General features: G+C 34.4%; 1 protein-coding gene and 1 long non-coding RNA gene across 6 annotated transcripts in view; one reads left to right on the top strand and one right to left on the bottom strand.

Annotated features, from left to right (window-relative positions):
• Positions 1–22,653, bottom strand: part of CWC27 (CWC27 spliceosome associated cyclophilin) — a 137,524-nt gene that overhangs the window by 17,634 nt on the left and 97,237 nt on the right. For all 5 annotated transcript variants that reach the window (XM_040540520.1, XM_040540521.1, XM_040540517.1 and 2 more), the window contains 3 exons: positions 18,598–18,695; positions 5,683–5,792; positions 2,761–2,864 (listed from right to left, as the gene is read on the bottom strand). In XM_040540520.1, the coding sequence (XP_040396454.1) occupies positions 2,761–2,864; positions 5,683–5,792; positions 18,598–18,695 (312 nt within the window). The remainder of the gene's footprint in view (positions 1–2,760; positions 2,865–5,682; positions 5,793–18,597; positions 18,696–22,653) is intronic.
• LOC121061536 lies at positions 1,360–4,626 on the top strand. Its single transcript, XR_005815138.1, has 3 exons — positions 1,360–1,682; positions 2,088–2,178; positions 4,479–4,626. It is a non-coding gene; the product is annotated as an uncharacterized LOC121061536 (long non-coding RNA).

Raw genomic sequence — 22,653 nt, 5'->3', positions numbered from 1 at the left:
CAGGTGTTCAGAGGTAAAGGAAAGGCTGCATACTTTCTGTAGAATTTAAAAGCACATTGGTACGTCTGAAGGATCTCAAAGTATTAGTGAAATCCTGAAATCCAAGGGACAAAAAATTTATGCCATATGTTATACCTCATCCTCAAAGAGCTGCATAATGCCCAAGATAGAAAAGACATAATGAAGGAAGATTATGTAATTTAAAGAATTTACCAAATAGATGGTGACAAGAGAAACTTAAAGTAACGACAAGTGGTAATGAGACTTACCCTGAAAGGGGCAAGATTTAGGAAATTAATTTCTCTATTTTCAAAAACAAGAAACCAAAGCAATTTTTTTTCTGTTTTACCTGTTAAAACTGCCAATGAATAAAAGCAAATAAAGCAAGGCTGTTTTTCTTCTTTTCATTCCAGACAACAGAGTTAACATTAAAAGCAGAAAGAAAACTTAAGAAAAAGAGTCTGAATTTTTAAACTACCATATTCAGTAGTTTTGTTTAGATTCTACAGCTAAGAGAAATTCTCAACTCTTCTGCGAAAAAAAAGAATTTAAGCAAAGAATATAATCAATGAAATAAAAAGCAAAAAGATTGCTGGTGATGTTTGAATAGCTATTGCATTGAAAGAATTACAGGATTTTTAATAACCTATGCAGTAACTCAAATGAAATTTCATTGAGAAAAATATCAAGATAATATTGCACTCATTATGCACTACATATGTAAATATGTTGTTTTATGACTGCAAGAATTCTATGCTAAGTGCTGTACTACTAGTTTTAGTGTTTCTGCTAGTAAATGTCTGAAGTTTTCTGAAAAAAAAAAAAAATCCTAGTATTTCCCCGGTGAGGTCTCAGCTCTACTCAGTGAAAAGCAAGAAGGTGTGACTGTAAAGCTGCAGAATCTGTGTAGCTTCATCTTACTAAATTAAAAATAAGCAATGATTCATTCATATGATAGAAATAAAAATGGAGAAGTGAGCTGAGTAATCTAAAATTTTAGTATCATCCATTATGAGACCATTTAGGCCCCATAATTTGCAATTCAGCTTTTTATTATCTACCGTCTTTTTTTTTTTTTCTGTTAAATTTCTTTGGAATGTATCTTCAAACAAATAGTCTAAGATTTTCTTATTTAATGTATAAAAATTACCATTTTTATATTACACGTTATTGTAATTTGACCTGCAACTTCCAGATGAAGAATTTCTTTTAATTTATTAACACGTGGAACAAAAAAAATGAAATAAAATGTAAAAAAAAAATTAAAAAAAACATTTTGCCTCCCATACATTATATTCCCTCCCACTCTTTTTTATGTTGTCTTTTCTCAGATCAGTATGCACATCTTTTTCATTCGCAGAATGGCAGTAAATCTAACTTATTTAGACAGTCTGCATTTCCTCCCAATGCTGAAAAAGCACTTCATTAGCATGCTTATCTTTCTGTTTTGTGTAAGTCTCCTCAAACAGACATAGGGTCCTTTAACAACAATTAGTTATGTCATTTTGTTCTTATTTAAAAAGGATTTCTAATGTACTTTAAAACATCTTTGTACATTTTAGTTTGTCTTATTGTAATTCAATTTTTTTTCTAGTTACTGGTACTAGTTTGGGGTTTGGAAGAGGTAGGTATCTGATTGGTTTCCTACTCCCAAGATCGGAGCCTTTAGGAAGATCATAAAGGTACATATGATGTATTTTTACTTACTCATTTTAAGTTATCTGAGATATAGAAATTCTGGGTGTTTTAGAAGACTTGCCAGGACCGTTGTTCAATTTTCTATTTTAGTGGTAGTTCTGTTGTAGCTGTGATAGCTTATGTATACAACTAAGGAAAATGTCGTAGGCAGAGATATTATATTAGACCAACTGTATTGCCTGTCTTATAAAAAACACGACCAGTTTGTATAAAACATTTTCTAAAAAAACCCTTTTTTATAGCTATTTTATGAAAGCATTCTTTATTATCACTGAACAGCTTGCTGTCTAAGATTGCAGGATCACAATTTAAATCATACGGATTTTTCCCCTTCCCTATTTAATGTGGGTTCTTTGGATGAAAGACGAACATGAGTAAACACAGTACAGGTTGCTTCTTTGACTGTGAAGGTCACAACTTCTGCAGCACTTCATCAATTCCAGTGCTACCCTGCTTTGTTGGGGTCTCCCTCCATTTCAGGTGAGTCTATCTTTATCTTATCCATCAGTCTTTAAAATACTTACCACTCCACAGTTTTTGTAGGACTTAAGACTATACAAGGCAAAACATTTCCTACTGTCCCGCATTATTTTCCAGAGTACTAAACCAGTATGTTTTAGTTGACTCCTGCTGCATCAACTCTTTTTACATCTGGTGTTTCTGCTACTCCTTAAATTTAGGCTTAACAGTAAGACCATGCCAGTGCAGTAGGGTTTCAGAAACACAGAGAAGTTTAGCTAGAGGTGATAAACTGAGTAAATTCGAAGGTGGGAGATGGTGCTAACTCCTTTCATAACTTATTCCTGCTGGAGATAATTGGCACAGAAAGCATGCTATCTTCTTTCCTCAAAATGATGTAATAAAGAAGAAATAAGGCAAAGAAACAAGTAACTAAATGAGCCACTAAACAGTAAAATGGTAGTAAGAGGGATAAGAAAGAAGGATTCATTAAATCGAAAAAAGAGACTGGTTTGTGAAACAATTGAAAAATGAAGTGTGTGATTATTCCTCACTCAAACCTGACCAGTAATAAACACAGAAATCCAAATCCATAAAACTTACCAGCCTTCATCATTATCTACTTCAGGTTCAGAAATCTCATTTTCAGGAGTTTCTTCGATTGCCTGGGTTAACTTTGATTTGAACCGGTCCAATAGTGCCAGTGTCTGAAATTAAATACATGGTTTTAAGGAAGTTACATAGATTTATAAATAACAACAGGTATATAAAACATCTTCAAACTATTATCATTTTGAGACACAGTACAATGAGATGGAAGAGAGAACTGTTCTATGAACTAAAAACAAACACTGCAGACAGAGACAAGCAAGAGAGTCAGAGACACCACAAGTGAGAGCACCAATGGTGAGAGAGTGTGCAGTGCTGGGGGTACATAGTTGAGAGCATTTGTTTGGTCATCTAATGAAATAAACATGCACATTTAAGGCAAAAAAATTGTGGTTATACTTACAGAATAGAAACCTCTGATTAAACAATACTGACCACTGACAACAAATTTTACTGTTTGAACCTGCCATTTTAATCTAGTAAAGCAAAACATTGTATAAATTACAGATGACTTATGTATTGAAGACCTAGCTTGGTTGATACTTACATACTTTTACATTGCTGATCTTTTTAATTTTCTACTGACATTAAAAAAATTCAAAGCTTTAGACTCGAATACAATGAACCACCTTAACTTCTTCTACAGATACAGATCCTTATGCTACATACATTAAGCTCATACTGATTTATATTTGGTATTTTATTCTCCAGCTGACATTGCCCAGCCTTTCAGCTACAAAATGTCACTGGCTTTCAGGTGACATCTGAAGATCATATCACAGGTCTTGTTTCTGATCACTTGAGAGATGTCTATTACACAAGAATTGTATGCCTAAGCTTTGCAATGGTAGAGGAGTCCAGGGCTCTTCATAAAAAGGGCAGACCATAAGAATAATTTGCACAACCCACAGCTTATTTCTTGCTGATATTTGAGACATTCCTGGAAAGGAAAGCGTCAGGGAATAAGTGCTTGACTGAATTTATGTGGTAAACTACATTTGATCTGTAGGTGATAGGTTGGCCACCTATGTTGTAAAACACCTCTGTATGGCTATTTAGTTTTGTTTGGTCAAGTTTTTCAAATTTAAAAGAATAAAAACTAAACAAGAATAGAAAACAGAAATAGGAAATACCAGAAGTGTTCACTGGAATCAAATTTCCTTCTGGGAGCAATCTTAACTTTAGGAGTTTCCTGGCTTTTGAATTCTTTCAAAAACACATTTTAACACTGCCAAAGGCAGGTTTTGGATTTTTTTTGTTGTTTGCATTTGTTTTCTTTATTTTCTGTTTAATCTTCTGTTTAAGATGGGAGAAAGGAAAATTTCTAGAATACTTGAGTCTGTGAATCATTCAAGTTCTGCAGTTTTACACGTTACTGCAGACAAACGCTTAGAACATCTGAGAGAGCAAATCTCTGCTCAGGCCATCAGATGAAAACAAACTAACCCTTTTTACAAGAAATTGTGACCAACCAAAACCACATTCCTTGTGTCTTGCCTAATTTACTCTGGTGCCAGCATTTTTGTAAATAGACCTGTGAATAAAAATAATTTCAGTGTCTTAGAAGGCATTTTTGCAGTGAGTGATTAGATGCCATAAGGTGGATCATGTAACTTCATAAATTGACCCTTGCAAAATTATAAGGTCAGGATGTGCAATGTCTGGTGTTCTAGAGACATATACTTTCCCTATCTTCTCCTACTCTTGTACAGAGGACAGAAGATGGACAGAAGAGGACAGAAGAACTGTACTGTAGGACCAGGTAGGAGGTTTGCAAGGCTAGAAGAGGCCCACCACAAATGAAATGGCATACAAAGAACTTGATTATTAATTTTTGAAGAGTCAATGAATCCTTGCTGAACAGATGATTAATTATTGTTGAATAGTTTCTAACGAGGCTACATAAATAAAAATTAAGATGACTGAAATATGTATTCCTGTCAACTTATCTTGTTTTCCTAGGATGTCCAGGACAGGGCTGATACAAATTCACTAGAAGTGGTTTTAAATTCCTTGATCCACTTTGCCAACCAATCATTAGTACTCTTTAATTCAGAGTTAACAGACTTCTGAATGTACAAATTTTCCATAAAGTTCTTAGTTTAGAGCTAAATCAGCTTGCTGAGAGTATAAAGATTTGCCAGCCGCTGCTTTGAAGTTTTTAAGCCTCAAGTTTCCAATCTCTCTGGCTTCAACAGTTGAATACGAACATCTTTGTTAACTTAATTGACATGCACTTAAAGACCCATGCATTTGACGCACCGCATAGATTTTACATTAATGTTATTTCCCACTTCACAGGTAGTTTCATGTATTTAATGGTTTCAAACTTGTCTTTTTAGAAAAAAAATACAAATATTTATGTCAAACTTTAATTTGCTTACATTTGCATACTGAAGTCTACATACATTTTGACTGCAAAATAACGTTTTTTTTTTTCACTTCAAAATGCCCAATGAGATGGATGAATCTGATCTCTTTAAAACATTATCTAAAATGTAAAAAAAAACCCAGCACTTTGGAGGGATGCCAAATACACAAACTTCTGTCCCAGTGCTATCTTACAGCAAGCTCCAGAGCCAAGGAAAGCATTGTAGAGAAATGCAAACTCACGTAAACATCATCAAAGATATCTCTGTGTGGGTAGTTTTTCCTTCTGGAATATTTTAGTGACTAAACTCATGATACTTTAAAAATACATAGGAACTGCATGTATCAGTGTATCTGGGTAATCTATAGGTGATCAGAGAGTACACACTCATACAGGTATACTTATTATTGTTTGGGAATAGCAAGATTCTTTTTATAGAAAAAGAAACATATGGGATTTTTAATCTTCATTTTTACACAAATGAAGAAAGAATAGTTTTCAGAACTCTTTCTGGAATCTTTTTCCCTAGTTTTTCAAACAATTACCTGATCTTCACGAGAAACGCCTTTCTTTGGCTGCTGCTTCCGCTTGTCTTCATATTTTCTCTTCTCCTGAAGGTATTCTTCAACAACACTATTTGGAGCAGGTTCCTCTTCTGAATAAGGAAACATATTTGGTTAAACAAAATAAATTTACGTTTATAATTTAGTAGCATTTAGGAGAAGAGTTGTGACTTCTGAAATACCAAGCACAACACTTCCATAAAATGTTTCAGCTGTATTGCTTTCTCAGCAAATAGAATGATTTGCTACTTGCTGAAATGAAAAACAAAACACTGTATTGGGCAGACAATGAGTCCAAAAATTTTTGTTTCAATTTTATTTTACCACTGAGCCAGGGAAAGCAGGGTAACAGAAATAAATACTCTGATGGTAAGATGAGAAATAAGAACTTGCTGAAATTCCTTTAACAAGTTTACCGTCATTTCTGAACGCTTTTCATGGAGCAGCCAAACTGGTATGTTGTATTAATGTTCTACAGCTATGGAAAAATTGCTAGTTTTTCTGTTTTGTAGGTTGAAAAAACTATAAATCAAACCCTTGATTTTTAGATGATAGCTGACAGCTACACAGAGATGATTTCTGTTTCCAAACTAAATTTCCCTCTCACTTTTAAAGTTTTCTATAAAGTTCATAAATGCAGCATGTCATAATAAGAGGAAATAAATTTGTAGTAGGTGTATCTACATATCAAATATATTTGTTTACATATCCCTATAAATAGAATCTCTTATTTCTTTGTTATCCTAATTTATATGTTCCATGCATGTATTTGAAGAATAACTGGCAAAACATTTTAAACAAATATACAAAAAGCTGCCTTTTTCCCGTTTTCCTTTCGTCAGCTTGCATATAATGAAGAGCAGACAGAGAATTACTGATAAAAGCAAGAGAAAGAAAGAAAGGTCATCTTCTATAAGGACCAAATAAGACAAATGCATATACACAGACATTTGGGGATGGTTAAACAGCTGAATGAATGAAATAAAATCTGCTATAAAATCTCATGCAGCATAATATTGGAGGAACTAAAAAGGATAACAAAGTACAGTATAAAACTACAAATCGTAATGGCTCAGATTCATCTTTACCCCCCTTTGTGTCAGACTTTTCTACTAATTACTAAAATATATTCTTAATTCAAGACCAACCCCTTGTGAACACTAGTTTTTGCATAAATGTGTGTATCCAATCAAACTTGTTGACTGTGCAGAAACAATATACTACCTTATATATACATATATATAGACTATATCGCTACATAAATAGAGACTAAGTATTAGTGAAAATATTAGCTAAATACCTAAAAAAACCATGAGCTTTCCTATAGAAAACAACCTTTCAGGTGACATTTATCTAAAGGGGTGTTTTAAAAAGAATCCTGTCTACCCCATGGTAATTATAATTGTTCAGTTATGACAAGTGAAAAATGTGGGAAACGTGTTCTTGAAAATACCAGTCTCAAATTGGCCATAAACATTATAATGCTGTGATCCAAACTTTAGTATACATATGCTGAAATTAAAGTTACGATTCTTAGTGACACATGTCTTTTGACGAAGATTTTAGTTTAATCTAGTAGACCTCATATATAATTCTCATACATATAGGTTAAATTCCCCTGAAGTTGTGTGTTTGTGTATTTTTATCACCCTCATATAGTTGTCACTTACTGTTAACACAAATAATTTAAATTTCAGTTTAAGCTTTCTCTTAAGATTATTGTTTCTTGGGTCTTTGTCTGTCATAATTTTTATAATCCTCAACTTCATTTTCTCTGCCTCCTAGGAAAGCCTTTTCACAAGTCAGACAAATGATAATGAGATCCACCTGAACTAACTTCAGAGTGAGTCAACCAAAACTGTTATGCACTTGTATGCATCATATTTCTGTACCTTTCGTTACAAAGACTTAAAGACATGCTTGCATTATTCCATGAGGCCTTAGAACCTATTACTCCACATTAAAAGCAAGTAACATAACAGGAAGGATTTTCAATAGCTGTTAGACAATGGGTTTTTAACACATTTTACAACAACTCAAAACCATAAACATTATTTGTTAATATAAACAAAATATTCAGCTTTCATAAGGAGCGATTCTTTGAAAAAAATATTTTGTGTCTGCATGAACGAACTCAGGTAACTATCAAAGAAAAGAAAGTGTCTGGAAGAGAGCTGTTGGTTGGAAGTACCCTTTTAAAGTGTAAAATACTGTTTCAAAATGCAAAAGCAGATTGCATGGCTAATATTTCATTTCTGCTAGTCAGCATCCCACAGCCACTCCAAATCTTTCGTATTTGAGTTGAAAAAAGAGGAACCACAGCATTATAAATGGACTACACCTTCACATCAAGCGTGGTAAACTTAGGACCAGCTCGTTGATCCGAAGTATAAAGATCATTACATCAGCTTTAATATATCTAAGCTCCAAACTCTTTAATCTAAGAGCATTTATTCAGATAAAACTGAATGAAACAACGACATGAAGGCACTGCACTGAAATAACATAGAAATGTCTTATTTAAGTAGTGTAGGATGCAGAAAATAGTAGTTTAAGTTAGAGAGAATTTGCACATGTGCCCTACAGCCATCAAATCAGGATGTGTAAATTGCATCAGGCAAAGAAAGATTTTTTTCCTTAGTTTAAATAAAATTATGTGTATATTATATCATTAGGTTGCTCTGCCGGAGGGTAGAAAGTCCCTGCACAGTGACCTGGACAAGATGGGTTGATGGGCAGAGCCAATGGGATGAGGTTCAACATGGCTAAGTGCTGGGTCCTGCACTTTGGCCACAACAACCCAATGCAGTGCTACAGGTGTGGGGCAGAGTGGCTGGAAAGCTCTGCAGAGGAAAAGGATCTGGGGGTGCTGATTGATGCTCACCTGAACATGAGCCGGCAGTGTGCCCAGGTGGCCAAGAAGGCCAATGGCATTCTGGCTTGTATCAGGAATAGTGTAGCCAGCAGGACCAGGAGGTGATAGTCCCCCTGTACTCAGCTCTGGTGAGGCTGCCCCTCGTGTACTGTGTTCAGCTTTGGGCCCCTCACTACAAGAAGGACATTGAGGCCCTGGAGCGTGTCCAGAGAAGGGCTGCGAAGCTGGTGAAGGGCCTGGAACACAAGTCCTATGGGGAGCAGCTGAGGGAAGTGGGGTTGTTTAGTCTGGAGAAGAGGAGGCTCAGGGGAGACCCCATTGCTCTCTACAACTCCCTGAAAGGAAGGTGTGGGGAGGTGGGGATCGGCCTCTTCTCACAGATAACTAGTGATAGGACTAGAGGGAATGGCCTCAAGTTGCTCCAGGGGAGGTTCAGGTTGGAAATTAGGAGACATTTCTTCTCAGAAGGAGTAGTCAGGCATTGGGATGGGTTGCCCAGGGAGGTGGTGGAGTCATGGTCCCTGGGGGTGTTTAAGGAAAGTTTGGACATGGTGCTTAGTGACATGGTTTAGTGGGTGATATTGGTAGTAGTATGGTTGGACCAGATGATCTTGAAGGTCTTTTCCAACCTTAATGATTCTATGATTCTAGGGAAGGTTAGGGAAAACAAAAAGAAAAGAAAACACAACACTTTCTTTACTGAAAATACACTTCATTCTTAAGTATATTTCTATGTAAATTACATATATAATACATAACATATATAATAATAATAGTAAAAAAATATAATTTCTAAGTATATTGCTACTGTCCCTTAGCTAGCCTGAATTACCATCAAGAAACCCTTCATCTTACTGTGACATAAACTTCAGTATTTGTGTAATTTATATTTTTTTCAGATAGATTCTTCTATCCTGAAATATTCCTTTAAGGAATAACAGATGCCAACATGATGATGTAATCTAACCTAAAAGTTTGTTTTTGAGACATGGTTTCCAATGATAGCCTGAAACTAAGGATGAGATTCATAAGTTTTTAAACCAGAAACGACGAGACTGATTTAAAAAAAAATATAGAAGGGTTTATTTTTATCACACTTAAATTAGGAACAGTTCAAATGATGTCAGTTTCTAAATACAAAATTGCAAAAGTATAACAAAGACCTGAGAACTTGTTCTAAGGGTGTTGAACTGAATGCCAGTCTTCTAAGTTCAGAACAGGAAGTGGAGCAAAAGACAAAGCTTGGTAAAGAAGTTTTAAACTTCATTCCTACAGCAGCTGGTAAATCAAATAGTGTAATAAACACTCAACAGAAGTTGCATCAGAAAACCTCCATTTCACAATCTGCAACAGAATTTTACCTTCCACTTTACAAAAAACAGTAAATATTTGTTCTAGGCCTGCTAACTGTGGTAGATCAGAAAAACATGATCCTTGTTTATGCTGACATTCGTTTCTCAGCTTGATGCTCACTTTCCAAGATTCAAATTCTGTCTTTACACTGCACAACACTGTCTTTACATGCACAACAGTTGCTGATGTGCATGGTAAGGTACTAGTATTTTTCAGCCAAATCTTTTACTGACTGTATGCATACAATTTTCCACAGTATGAACTTCGGTTCTTTACAATTTTGTTATTTGTATCAGTGTTAAAAAAAACTTGTAATAACATCTGTCCTTGTAATAAAGGAGGCAGAACTCATGTAAGACCCAGAGATTTTATTCCCTTATTAAGGGAGAGATAATGAAGCTATGCATAAAATATTTGTTGGAATAAAAATCAGTTTCGTTTGCTGCAAGTATTACCAGATACACACTAATCTTCAGAAGGGAAGAAATGGTATGTATTGCGACAGAGAAAAATGCATGCTGTTTCTTAAGGTTTAATGTCAGCACACCAACACACAAAAAACCCATCTTCCATACTGACAAGAACCAGTGGAAGAGTTTTGATATTTTTCCCTCGATAAGGTACAGCTAGTATGAAGATTTTTAGACAACTAGGCATAAGTATCTTACATTACAAAACATTTCTGACAAAACTAATCCCATTAACTCTTGTGATGCATTTAGCATTTAGAATTATTAGTTCATGCATAACCAAGGTAAGATAACAAGGAGAGTGCACAAAGCAATCAGAGGCAAATCAGTTAACACCTGACAGCATCTCAGCTGCATTCACATTTAACTTGGATAAAACATTTTGGTTTTTAGAAGACCAATTGGATGGAAATACAATAAATGCATGGTATAGCTAGACTAAATACCAAATGGGAGAAGAGAAAACTGAAAAACCCTGGCCAATTCCTTGTTTGAACTGAAAGTTATGACTGAATGTTTTTGTGCCTTAAAATACAAGGCCTAAAACACATTGGTTTTACAGCACTGAAATTTCAGCTTTTCAGAAGAAGTCAACTTACACTGCATTCTTCTGAACTGATAGAGGCATGCAGTGCTGATTTTAAAAAATAATGGATGAGATTCAATCTTGTTTTTTTTTTTTTTTCTTCCAGAAAATAGGACTTACAAAACAAAATCCTTATGAATTACAAAAAAAATAAAAATAAAAATAATTCTGATATTCCTTAATATTTCAGGAATTCAAATGGAATTCCTACTAGAAGTGATGGATGCAGAACACAAAGCCCATTTCTATAATTAAGACCTAAGACAGATAATACACTTCTTCCAGAACCCAGGAAGAATTTTTCTTCCAGCATTAAATAGTGTTTATGAAAAAAATAACATTAATTTATTGTAAAGTAACATAAAAATAAATATTCTGGAATATACAATATGAATTAATATTATTATGCTTGAAAGAATTTATAACATACTCTCCAGTGTATTTCTGATAATAACTGTCTGATTTTACTTGTGGTTTCCTTCACACCTTAAACTGTTATTCAGTTATTGTCATTACAGTTCTGGCCTTGTTAAAATACTGAAGAGCCACTGAAGATTATTACTGAAGTCAAAGTTGGCTTACAGTGAGGTTTTTGTCCTCTTTTCTTTAGCAAGCAGAGAAAGAAGAGGGAAAAGCATTTACTTTGGCAGAGAAGAGACAGAATATGGATGCTGCGTATTATTTTAGGACAGATAAAATGAGAAAAAATAGAAATGGAAATAGTGGAAGAAAACAAAAACATTTGCAAAAGTGACATAGTCAGGATGTACACTTTGATATAATGCAGATACGCAGTATATACCATGAAATCTTAATATCTAACACATTTATGCCACAGAATTGCCAAACCAACAAAATTTGGATTTTGCAGTTTTCACAGTGTTTTCAAGGGTGCACGACTCTCTTAAAGTCTCAGACTTCAAGAAAGCATCTTGACAGGACTTAAGCAAATCTTTAAGTACCACTGACATTACCCAAAGTTAATAATAAAACAGAAATAAAACATAATCTTAAACTGGTATCCCTGCTAGCTTTGTAGAGTTTTCTAAACACTTCAAGCATTCAATTCTCTTACTACAATTAAAACCAAAGTAGAAAATAATTTGTGCCCCAGTAGGATTCTTACACTTAAGTGTTGTTTTTTATATTAGTTGTTAAGTTATTATTCTGTGACTTTTCTGTTTTCTTATGTGTGATAATTTTTTTCATCTAAAGATTATCAGTTTACAAAAAAAGTTCTAATAAGAAAAATTAAAATACTACTTTAAAACTATTTAAAACCAACATATAGTTAAAAAACAGATGGTATTTCTCTAATGCAAATTTCAAGTATATTCACAGGTTTACACAATGAAACTTTTAAGTATATCTTTTTCAAATACTTGATTAAGTACTTCAAAATGCTGAAGTAATTCAGCACTCAAATTAAAATGTTTGATGTAATTTCTGGCATCAATGCAGCAAATGTCACATAAAAGAAAAACATCTTATTTAAAGTAAGGTCTTGACAGCAGTCTGGCATAGTCAACAATCTTATTCAAAGACTGGAAGGCTGGTTATAATCAAACATATAAGGGGGGAATTAGTTTTTTTTTTTTTTTAAATCTCCATCCTCTTGAAACAATGTAAACACTTAAATTTTCACCCCACAATCCTCTTTAATTAATCTAATGCTCTGAATTTGGAAAAAAAAAAGTAGGCATAGTATGTAAAAAGAACCATTTAAAGATGTGATACCAATACTAATCTGCCAGTGGATGTAAAATAGATGTGTCTTTTCACCATCCATTCATTAGCCAGTACCTTAATCTCAGTTTTAGCCTTGATCCTGCAAAAGGTCCAGTATAACCTAGGCCTCATTCTCATACTAATCTGTGCTCTTCAGTTAATTTCTACCCCTATGCTTGCAAATTTTGGCTGAGATGCAGTGTTTATTAATCAAGCAGAATACCATATTAATGCAGTTGCATAGCTTCTGAACTAGCATTTTTTTCCTAAAGAACACAGCTCAGAACATAGACAGACACTGTGTAAGTGTCTGCATCATCTGCATAGACATACCTGATCCAGCATGTCACAACTCATTCTCCATTCCACACTCCCCCGAGAGGACAGGCAAAGAACAGTGGAAAAATCTCTTGCTATGGTCACAGAATCATAGAACATCCCAAGTTGGAAGGGACCCACAAGGATCGAGTCCAACTCCTGGGTCGCCAAAGGACCAGTCATTCGCTCAGTCATTGCTTGACAGTAGACTGTTTTAAATATATGCAATTTCTTGTATGTAAACTAATGCAGAATAGGTAAACTTTTACACATTTGGTAGATAATCTTGCTCTTGAGAGCTCTACTTCGCTGATGAAAACTCAGGTTGATTAAAAATTCACCAAGCGAACTGAGATAAATGCTTTTAATTTGGGGGTAAAATTATTTGCTCAGGTACTACGCTGTGTTTTACTGCTCTTAGATTTTATTCAAGCTAAGTGTTTCAAGATTCTTTTGTGCTATCCTTAAGTTCTAAATTGTTGTTTACAGTAAAGTATCTTTCTTAATTCCTTGTATTTACCATTGTAAATACTTAAGATTCCACAACAGCCTACCTAAACTCCATACATCTTTGAATATCTCCCAATGAGTTAATCTTGTCTTCTGTTATTTTCTTTTTCCGTTTGTATCCAATTGCTCCACATTTTTTTGGTGGTACGATACTTGGAACCAAGTGCAATAATATAACTGTGCTTTTACAATTAACGCCTCTGTAGCAACAGGTACACGATCACAGCTGCATCACACACAAATTCATGTTCATTTTTTTTTCTAGTATAAACCTGAAACAGTTTACACCGCTATGGTTCTCCCAATTTATTAAACTTATGAAATTATTTTTCTTTAAAGAAATATTAAAACGTATATGAAAAATTAATACGTATTCACGTATTTTTCCCCTTCCCTAATCTAGCACTTCCCGTACTAAAATCTATTAGTTAGTGACATTCACTTTTGTTTGTTGATGATTAACAAATTCAGTTTTCTAATAATATTTTCCCAATAGTCATAGGATCTAGTGTGAACACTCAACCCTGTTTTAATTTAATACACACCATCCATAAATTACGATTGAGATGATGTTACACAGAACAAAGTTTTATTTTAAGATATTACATCATGCTAGTATTATAAAAACTTACAAACAACTCCAATTGTTTCCACAATTAATATAATTAAGCAAGTTTAGAGGTCTTTGCTCAATGAAATCACACTTCTTAAATTACTATTACAATATCACTGCAAGACAGTAGCATTAGGTTTGCAGTCACAGGCTGGTACTTAGATTTCTAACATAAATTCAAAATTTTAACCAGAATCTTCTTTAAAACTGATGCTTTAGAACTCAAATGTTCTAAAAGACTTTAGAGATAATGTGAGTATTTGGCTAGAGTGAAAATGGGAAACTTCAGAAAACTGCTTTTAGCTCCAGGATGAAAACAGAAGTTTTCTTTTACATAAAGACTCAGGCAGACTCAAACATTTTTTAAAATTCAGAGAGTTAGATCTGAATCACTTTGTGTCTTTAGGCCACCTGTATTTGTAATGATGAAACTCATGAAAGACAGAAAAACCTTGGCTATTTCAATTTTAGCAAATAACACTGTGAAACAGGAACAAAACAGTTTTGCTGAGGCCCTGATCAGCTCAATATATACTCTTTGGACTGTTCCATTTTGGACTACCAGTTGGAACTCATCAGGTGTGCTCCTGGAACACAACTTCCATTGTGGCAACATCCAAAAGCACACATCTGGTCTGCGGTAAAGACACTAATGTAGATCTGCGTTTTAGCTAATATTCCTATTAAAATTTCAAGTCTTCTCTGCTGTTCTTGAAGTACACGACCTCTTTTGTCTATTACCAGAAACTTACATATCACACAACTGTACTTGTTCTTTCCATACAGATTATAAGTTTTGTATGATTCAAGTGACAACAAATTGACAGGCATGTACATGACATCTAAAGAATGATTTTTAAAAAGCAGTGGGTAGACTATGGAAGTGAAAATTGGCCATTTAAAACTCCTCTTCAAGACCATATCAAGCATGTTTAATCAGTCTCGTTTGAGTCTCATTACGAGTCTCTAATGAGTCTCATTTACTTTTTTGGTGTGCGTTTTGTAACAGTAGTTTTTCTACCATCAGAAATATTTACTTCCTTTGATCATATGGTGAATTACATTTCTTTGTGTAACACTTCATCAAAAAAGGAAACATCATTAGGATATTGACCTGCTTGTTTCAGGATGTAGATAAAATATCTCACTTGAGTACCAGTATAAGCTATTTGAAAAGAAAGCAAAAAAACAAGGACAGTAATACTTTACTCAATAATTTTGGCAGACCTACAACCAAGAGTTTAACTGCCTGATTTAAACAGTGATGGTAAACACAATACCTTCCGTAGTGCTTCCACTTAACTACCATCCCCGTTAGCAAGATGCTTAGCTTCTCCTCCCCAAAAAAACCCTCTTCCAAGTCACATCTTATATTTCTTTTGATTTATTAAGAAGCTGTTCTTCACGGAATCTAGAAAAACAGAACATCTAAGCCCATCCCACCTACAAGAGAGGCTCAACCTTTTTTAAACTAGTCTGAAGAAGTATTTGCCTAATATTCTGTTGCAGAGTTCCACTCTGTAGGTCATCTAGTCCAATAGAAGTTTTCCCTAACATTTAACCTAAATCCCTTTAGCTGTAATTGAAACCTATTATCTCTTGTCTTCTCCACAGGAATTACAAAGAATAATTTCCTCTCCATGGTAGCCTTTAACATTCTTGAAGGTATTTAATATGGCTTCCTTTACAAAGTCATCTCTACTCTAAACTAAACAGCCACTCTTCCTACAATGTTCAAATGTTATGCTTTCCAGATCATCAGTCACTGATGTTACTCTCTTCTGTGTTCCTATAATAAGTCTCAATATCTTTTTTTCCAAGTGGAATGGCCAAAACTGAGCAATATATTAGAGATGAAGACCTGCTCAGATTGAACAATGAGTCTGTCTTGCATACAACATGCTACTTTATACTTCTTTTTTTGAGTCTTTTTCAATAGCATGGCATTATATGTATTAGATTTTAAGTTGCATAAGCGCTACCTAACATCTTGAATTTATACAACTGATCATTTCTAAGAGAGATACAAACCACTTACTATTGTTTTTTTCCACCAGACCTCCCCCTTTCCTAAGCACATATTCCATTTACCTTGACATGGTTTTAATCTTCTATGAACTGATTAATCCAATACAAAATTGGAACAAAAAAGGAACAGCTTTTTTCCAACTTAACAAACCAAATCATGTCAGTAAAAGCTTCAACACAGACCAGGCCTAGTGCAAGGGAAGACAGCTCTTCAATTTGACTACTGCATGTGAAAATACATACTTAGTGCTAAAATTTGCATTTTTCTTATTTTCTTATTTTCTCACTTTTCTTATAAATTTGCATTTTTCTGATTTTCCTTTTGTCTTCCCCTTCCCTGACCAATATATTTTTTTAGTCCAGAAAATTTAATAAAGGTAATCTGCTGTCTTCTCCAGATCACTAATAAACAGATTCCTGGGAATCCTGCTTTCCAGTTTGATTACAATTCTCTTTAAGAATTCTTTTAATACTTTATTAATGTTAATGTCTCTGGGACTGCTTGAGCCAACTCTGATATGCTTCACTGAATTCCATCAAGTTTGAATGATTTTAATGCACCTAATTTATCTAAGCAGTCTCTAGTTTGTTTGTTCTGTACCTGAATACTTCCTTTATGTCACTGATCACATGTAACCATATGAACAAAGCTGACTGCTATGCTAAAGACTGAATTAAAACAAGCATTCAAGCTTAGTTCCTTTTTGTTTTGCCAAAGAAAACCAACTCTTTTCTTGCTTATTCTTCTCCTGTTACTGTATTTTCATTAATCATTTTGCCCTTCACTATTTGCATCTCATTTAACATCTTCTTCATTTTGTCTTCAATTTTAGAACATGTTTATTTTCATATTTTTCAGTTAGGTACTCCAAGAACCTGCTGAATGGTTTCTTTCCTGCCATATATCTTTTTCAACAGGTACTGGAACAGACAAATACTTATGCTCTGACAGCACTCACAAAAAGGAAAACAAGAACTATTTTTACCATTAATTCTTACCTACAGCTCTTGAACAGGTTAATCTCCTACCTGCTATTTAATTCAATGAAATAAAAAAACCAACACACACACAACAACACCCCCCCAAACAGCTGATACATAAAGCTCCCATTTCTTCTTCCCCCACCCCCTACCTGTCCTTGAATAAAAGGTATCCTTCAATATTGTACCATAGTTGTATCTACCAGTGGTATCCAAGTATTAATTTAGTCTGTCACTGTAAAGTGGATTTCCTCAAATTATTCTACAGTAAGTCCTCTGACGTAACAGGCACCAGAACAGGGATAATGTTAAAGCAATGGTATTACAATTGCCATACATGGCACTACTCTTTATCATTTATCATATATGTACATAAGAACTACTCTCTTTTCTACACTTCCACTTGCAGTTCCTTTTTTAACGTGTCCAATGACTGCATTCAGTGTCTTGCCAACATGAGCTTATATTCATTTAGTGACAGTATGATTCCTAGAAGCTTTTCAGAGCCACTACTTTGTATAATATGGTGACAGACTTCATATACAAGTTCCAGATACTGTATTTTTTAATTTGCCAAACTGGTTATTGATCAAGTTCAGAGATTCAAGAGAATCCATGACATTTTCTAACAATTGTTATGATTTCTACTTTCTAATTTGTATAAAAAATGATATGATAAATGATACAGAGTAGAGTAATGGAAATTTTTCTGGCAATGACTTTATATTTTCTTTCAGATTTTTTATGTTGTTTGAGAACTGGACTAAGAACCCACTCCAGAAATGTGTCTAGCAACTCCAGAGTACTTAAAACCCTTTTTTTTTTCAGTTCAGCTAACGAAGTGTTAATTATGCACTAAAAATGCAATTTACCCATTATATACTTAACAATTTGTGTGCATTTAGTAAGTAATTGAATATAAAATTATTCTGATAAAAAGTGGGCATGTGAAGATCCCATTTTGCTAAGGTTTATGAAGAACAAACATGCAACTGACTTCTTGATTTTAAGTTCCCCTGGTATCATTCAGAAGAGGTGTAGAAGTTTGAAGTCAATACCTTTGAGTTCAGAGTTAATCATGTGTACCTTTAAGTACCTTTCCAAGTTGGACAGTCAGGAATACTTTCCCCTTTGGAGGTCAGAATAGGTAGGTCCCCATTAAAGAATTAAATCAATTATTTGAAAAAAAAATATTTCAAATACAGAAGCCTGCCCAACTATATATATGTAACTGAAGAACATCTGAAAGAACAAATGCCACCTAATTTATTTATATACTAGCATCCTTTCATTCTTAAGGAAAACTAATTTTCTGGGAAAAAACCCCCACAACATTTCAGCAATATATCCATCTGAAACACAAAACTACTAAACAACTTTAAAACTGTATTGTTAACTGGAAATCCACACAACACCTGCTATATTATACTCTTACCTTCCTTTTCTTTGGGTTTTAAAGCTTGCTCTTCTTTTTTTTGCTTTGCCTCCAGCAGTTCACGTTTCAGCTGTCGTGCTTCTTTCCGTAGCTCCTCACTGCAAAGGGAAAAATATTTACAAGAATTTAATCTTTTAGGAATGTAAAGCCACTCAGGAGAAACAGAATCAAAATTAATGGGCAGTAAATCTCTGATATAAACAAAGAGAATGTACTGACTCACTGATGCTAGGAAGATGGCTTAAAAATCAATTAGAACCTAGAGAAGTTCATATTTTCATTAGCAAAGACAACAAAAGAACATAACAGATGACTTATTTTAAGAGCCCATTAGAAATATGTCAAGGATATGAATAATAAAACAAAGAACTCCCATCTGTATTTTTAATTTAATATTGTAAGATTTAGCTATAAGAACCACACAAAGAGATTTTGAAAGAGAGGCAGTGCCAAATAAATATTACATGTATTCTCTAATTCAGTTTCCTGAAGTAATAAATTCTAGCATCCTGGGTTTCTTAGATGGACAGACAATGTAGTTGCTATATAACGAAGACATGACCAGTATGTAAGGAAAAAATATTACATATGAAAATTAATTTAGTTTTAAAATGTTACAACAAATAACCAAAAATAACTAGAAAGAAGAAACCAAAAGTTTGCAAGACTGTGTATTAACATCAAATACAATGTCTGTCTTCACTGAATCACAAGATAGCTGAGTTTGGAATGGATGTCTGAACACCATCCAGTCCAAGTGGCCTTCTCAAAGCAGGGCCAATCAGAGCAGGCTACTTAGGGCGCTGTCCAGTCAGGACTTCAAATATCCAGAGATGGAGTCTCCACAACCTCTCTGGGTAACCTGTTCCACTGCTTGACCACCCTAATGTGAAAAAGCTTTGTTTGTATGTTTAAATGGAATTTCTTGAATTTCAGTTCATATCTATTTGTGCCGATCTAATGGTTACCAGTATTAAAGAACTGGTAACTAAGTTTTTCTGTGTCAGAATCTGTATTTTCCACTTTTTCCAAAATGTAAGTTTTGACTTACTTAGTATTCAAAGTCAGTGCATAACAAAAATAGCTACAATGCAGGAATATGCCATGCAAGCACCTTCCTGCAGCTCTGTTACCACAATGTTACTTTCCTTAAGCAAAGACTTAGAATTATGGGATTATGACGTCTTTCAAATTTTATTTTCATTTGTGTACATACAAAGACAGAGCTTGTGAAAAGTACTAGAAAAAGAAGTCTGACATTGCAAAGGTACTCAAAAAATCAACCACAGCAGTAAATCTTAATTTTCAATTGGCAGAAACAATACTGAGGAAGATTAACAACTTTTACATGAGAATACAGTTCTACTTTTCTATCCTGATTTAAAAAAAACAAAAACAAAAACAAAAACCAAGGGAAGTGTTAGGAGACGTTTTTAACCCAAATAACTCCCTAACATTTATATAAATTTTGGATAATGCAGTAAGCAAGCTGTATCACTACACCAATCTAGTATATTACAAGAACATATTTCTTACAGAATTCTGGCAAAATAACATACATATCAATTAAAGTTACACATCTGAAATATTTATAGCGATAAAAGTTAAAAAGATGCATTCAGTTCTCATTAAAAGTGGCAGCAAAAACCTTGTGAAGATATTCTAGGTGCCTGGGAACTATAGGACTTTCTTCTCTATATTTCCAAAGTACGCTGCCAGGTACAATACAACTCTGCTCTCTCTTCCTCCTGGAAGAAACTAATTCTTCTTTGCAACTCGGCAAGAGTGGGTTACAAATGGCACTTGAAATACAACAGTCCAGCACATCAAAAGGCTTTCTGTAAGAGGGACGCACTCTCAGTTATCTTAAAGTACTGCGGAATTAAGAAGAAGAACCTGTCTCCTGATAACTATTCAGCCTTCCTCTCCCTCTTTTGTTTTTCCAGTGGAAAGAGGTTTCTGTACAGAACACAGAAGGTCCTAATTCCTTTAGAGCCTAATTATAAAGTAATTTTTCAAGCTCCCTCTATGATCAGTACTAGGTCAAAATAGGACTTTGATATTTGGCTTCAAGAGTACAGACTCTCAACTTCCTACATTTTTTATTCCTAGGGTCACTTCACAAAGTTAGGTAGGTGAGAAAGGCAATTCAAAAAACCTACATGCTAAGGAGGAAGCCCCAAGAACTGATTAATTGGAAAGCCAGAAGCCAGACTTACTGGTGGAGAATGCAAAATAACCAACTTCTTGAAATGGAAAACCATGAAATTGATGAAGTACAGCATAATCAAAATAAGGGACTACAAATCAGCCTGTACCTGCAATCTTCATATTTGAAGCATAGGTGTTTGTGTGCAGTAAATTTGCTGACATTTTATATACCTTAGCTTTTCTCAGCTTGTAGGCACTGCACTGTTGTCTCTTGTCACTGGAAAGTTTCTGTCACTACAGAGGCATAGCTGTGTGTCTGGTGTAGGCTCTTCTCACTGCCTTCTTGGTCCCACTGTTATGCTACAGACTCTTCTCTTGTTCTCACTCATTATTCTTCCTCTTCTTCCCCCTTCCTGTAGTCTGGAATATTTCCTCCCTCCCTCAGCACAGACTTCCTGAACAGGTGCAATCACCTCCCCAGACTACTCATCCCCTCATCCACAAATGGAATGCAACAAAATAAAACACAACTTCATTTTTGCTTCCTGAAGTGGCAGTACAAGCGTTACATACAAATCATTTCCTTCCTGAATTTCATTTTTTGAAATTTTTGAAATGCAACTCATTCTTTAAAAATTCTAATCTTTTATCTCCATATTTTGCAAAGAGCACTTCAGTAAAATTGCTTAAGTACTAAGCTGGATTCTGGCTTGGAGATATTCCTTCTAAACATGGACCAAATTTCCAAATAACAGTGATTTTTATTGCTTTTGGATGTAAAGTACATTTTACAGTAAATAAAAGCCGTAACTTTCCATAACTCCTGAAATACTGGCTAGCACTAGCTTATGTATAAACAACAGCTTTTAACCTTTTATCTGAAGTTGCTTAGCCTAAGTATTTTTCTCCAATTACTACAATCTCTTGTCTATATAACCCTCGATATCTTTTTCTGACTGAAGTCCTGAAAGATAACAGCTGTTAAACAACTTTACAAAAGGCTTATACTATTCTAGGGCCAAGCATAATGGTCATCAACTATCTCAACCATCTGTTCCATATTCGAGATCAAGCAAAAAATAACTCTGTATATATGTGTACGTGTATATATATGCATGCATATGTGTAATAAATTACATATTGAATGTTTCTGAAAACAAGAATTATAGACAGTATTATTTTTCTCCAACATTGCCAAAACTCTCTAGGAAAGTTAGCTCCAAGAAGCACTATGAGAAAAAAAAAATCTGCAGAAAATTAAGAAAAACAGTTTCAGAAGAAAATGTGTAACTCCAGAATTCTTAGTTGACTTCCTTAAAAAGAATTGTTTTATCTAGAAAGTCTTAAAGGGATCAAGTCTAGGAATTCATTTGAATTCTTGGCTCAACTATGGATCAGTACGTATCAATCTGACTGATGGGAACTCCACAATCTAGATACTATGAAAACTTGGGGCACTACAGGTTGATCTCTTATTTCCAGTTTAAGACACCATGCATGGGGAAACTATCATCTTTCCTACACTGTTACCTCAGTCACTACTCAGGTTTCTCTTCAGCAAGCTAAGTAATTTATATTTCTTTAAGTTCTTCTTAAAAGAAATGATGTTTTCCTAGCTTTAATCACTTCTCTTTACCTCAGAACTCCCTGCAGCATTTCCACAATCCCATTGGAATGTAGACCTCAAAATTAGACACATTGAGGGGTGCTAACATTCCAGTAGCGCTCTGCTGATTGCATACTTGGTACCTTGGCTTTAATTCACAATGGAATACAATGAAATACAAAAGAATACAATGTCATGACTTCACTGAGCACTCACCTTATTTCCCCAAATGACTCTAAATCCATCTCTTATCCAATTCTTTCCAAGATGTCACTCAGAGGTTGTACTAGGCAGCAGAC

Source organism: Cygnus olor, chromosome Z (assembly GCF_009769625.2).
Source record: "Cygnus olor isolate bCygOlo1 chromosome Z, bCygOlo1.pri.v2, whole genome shotgun sequence".
In the NCBI taxonomy this organism is placed as follows: Eukaryota; Metazoa; Chordata; class Aves; order Anseriformes; family Anatidae; genus Cygnus; species Cygnus olor.
The sequence above is the reverse complement of the archived record's forward strand: the minus strand, read 5'-3'. Positions and strand labels throughout refer to the sequence as shown.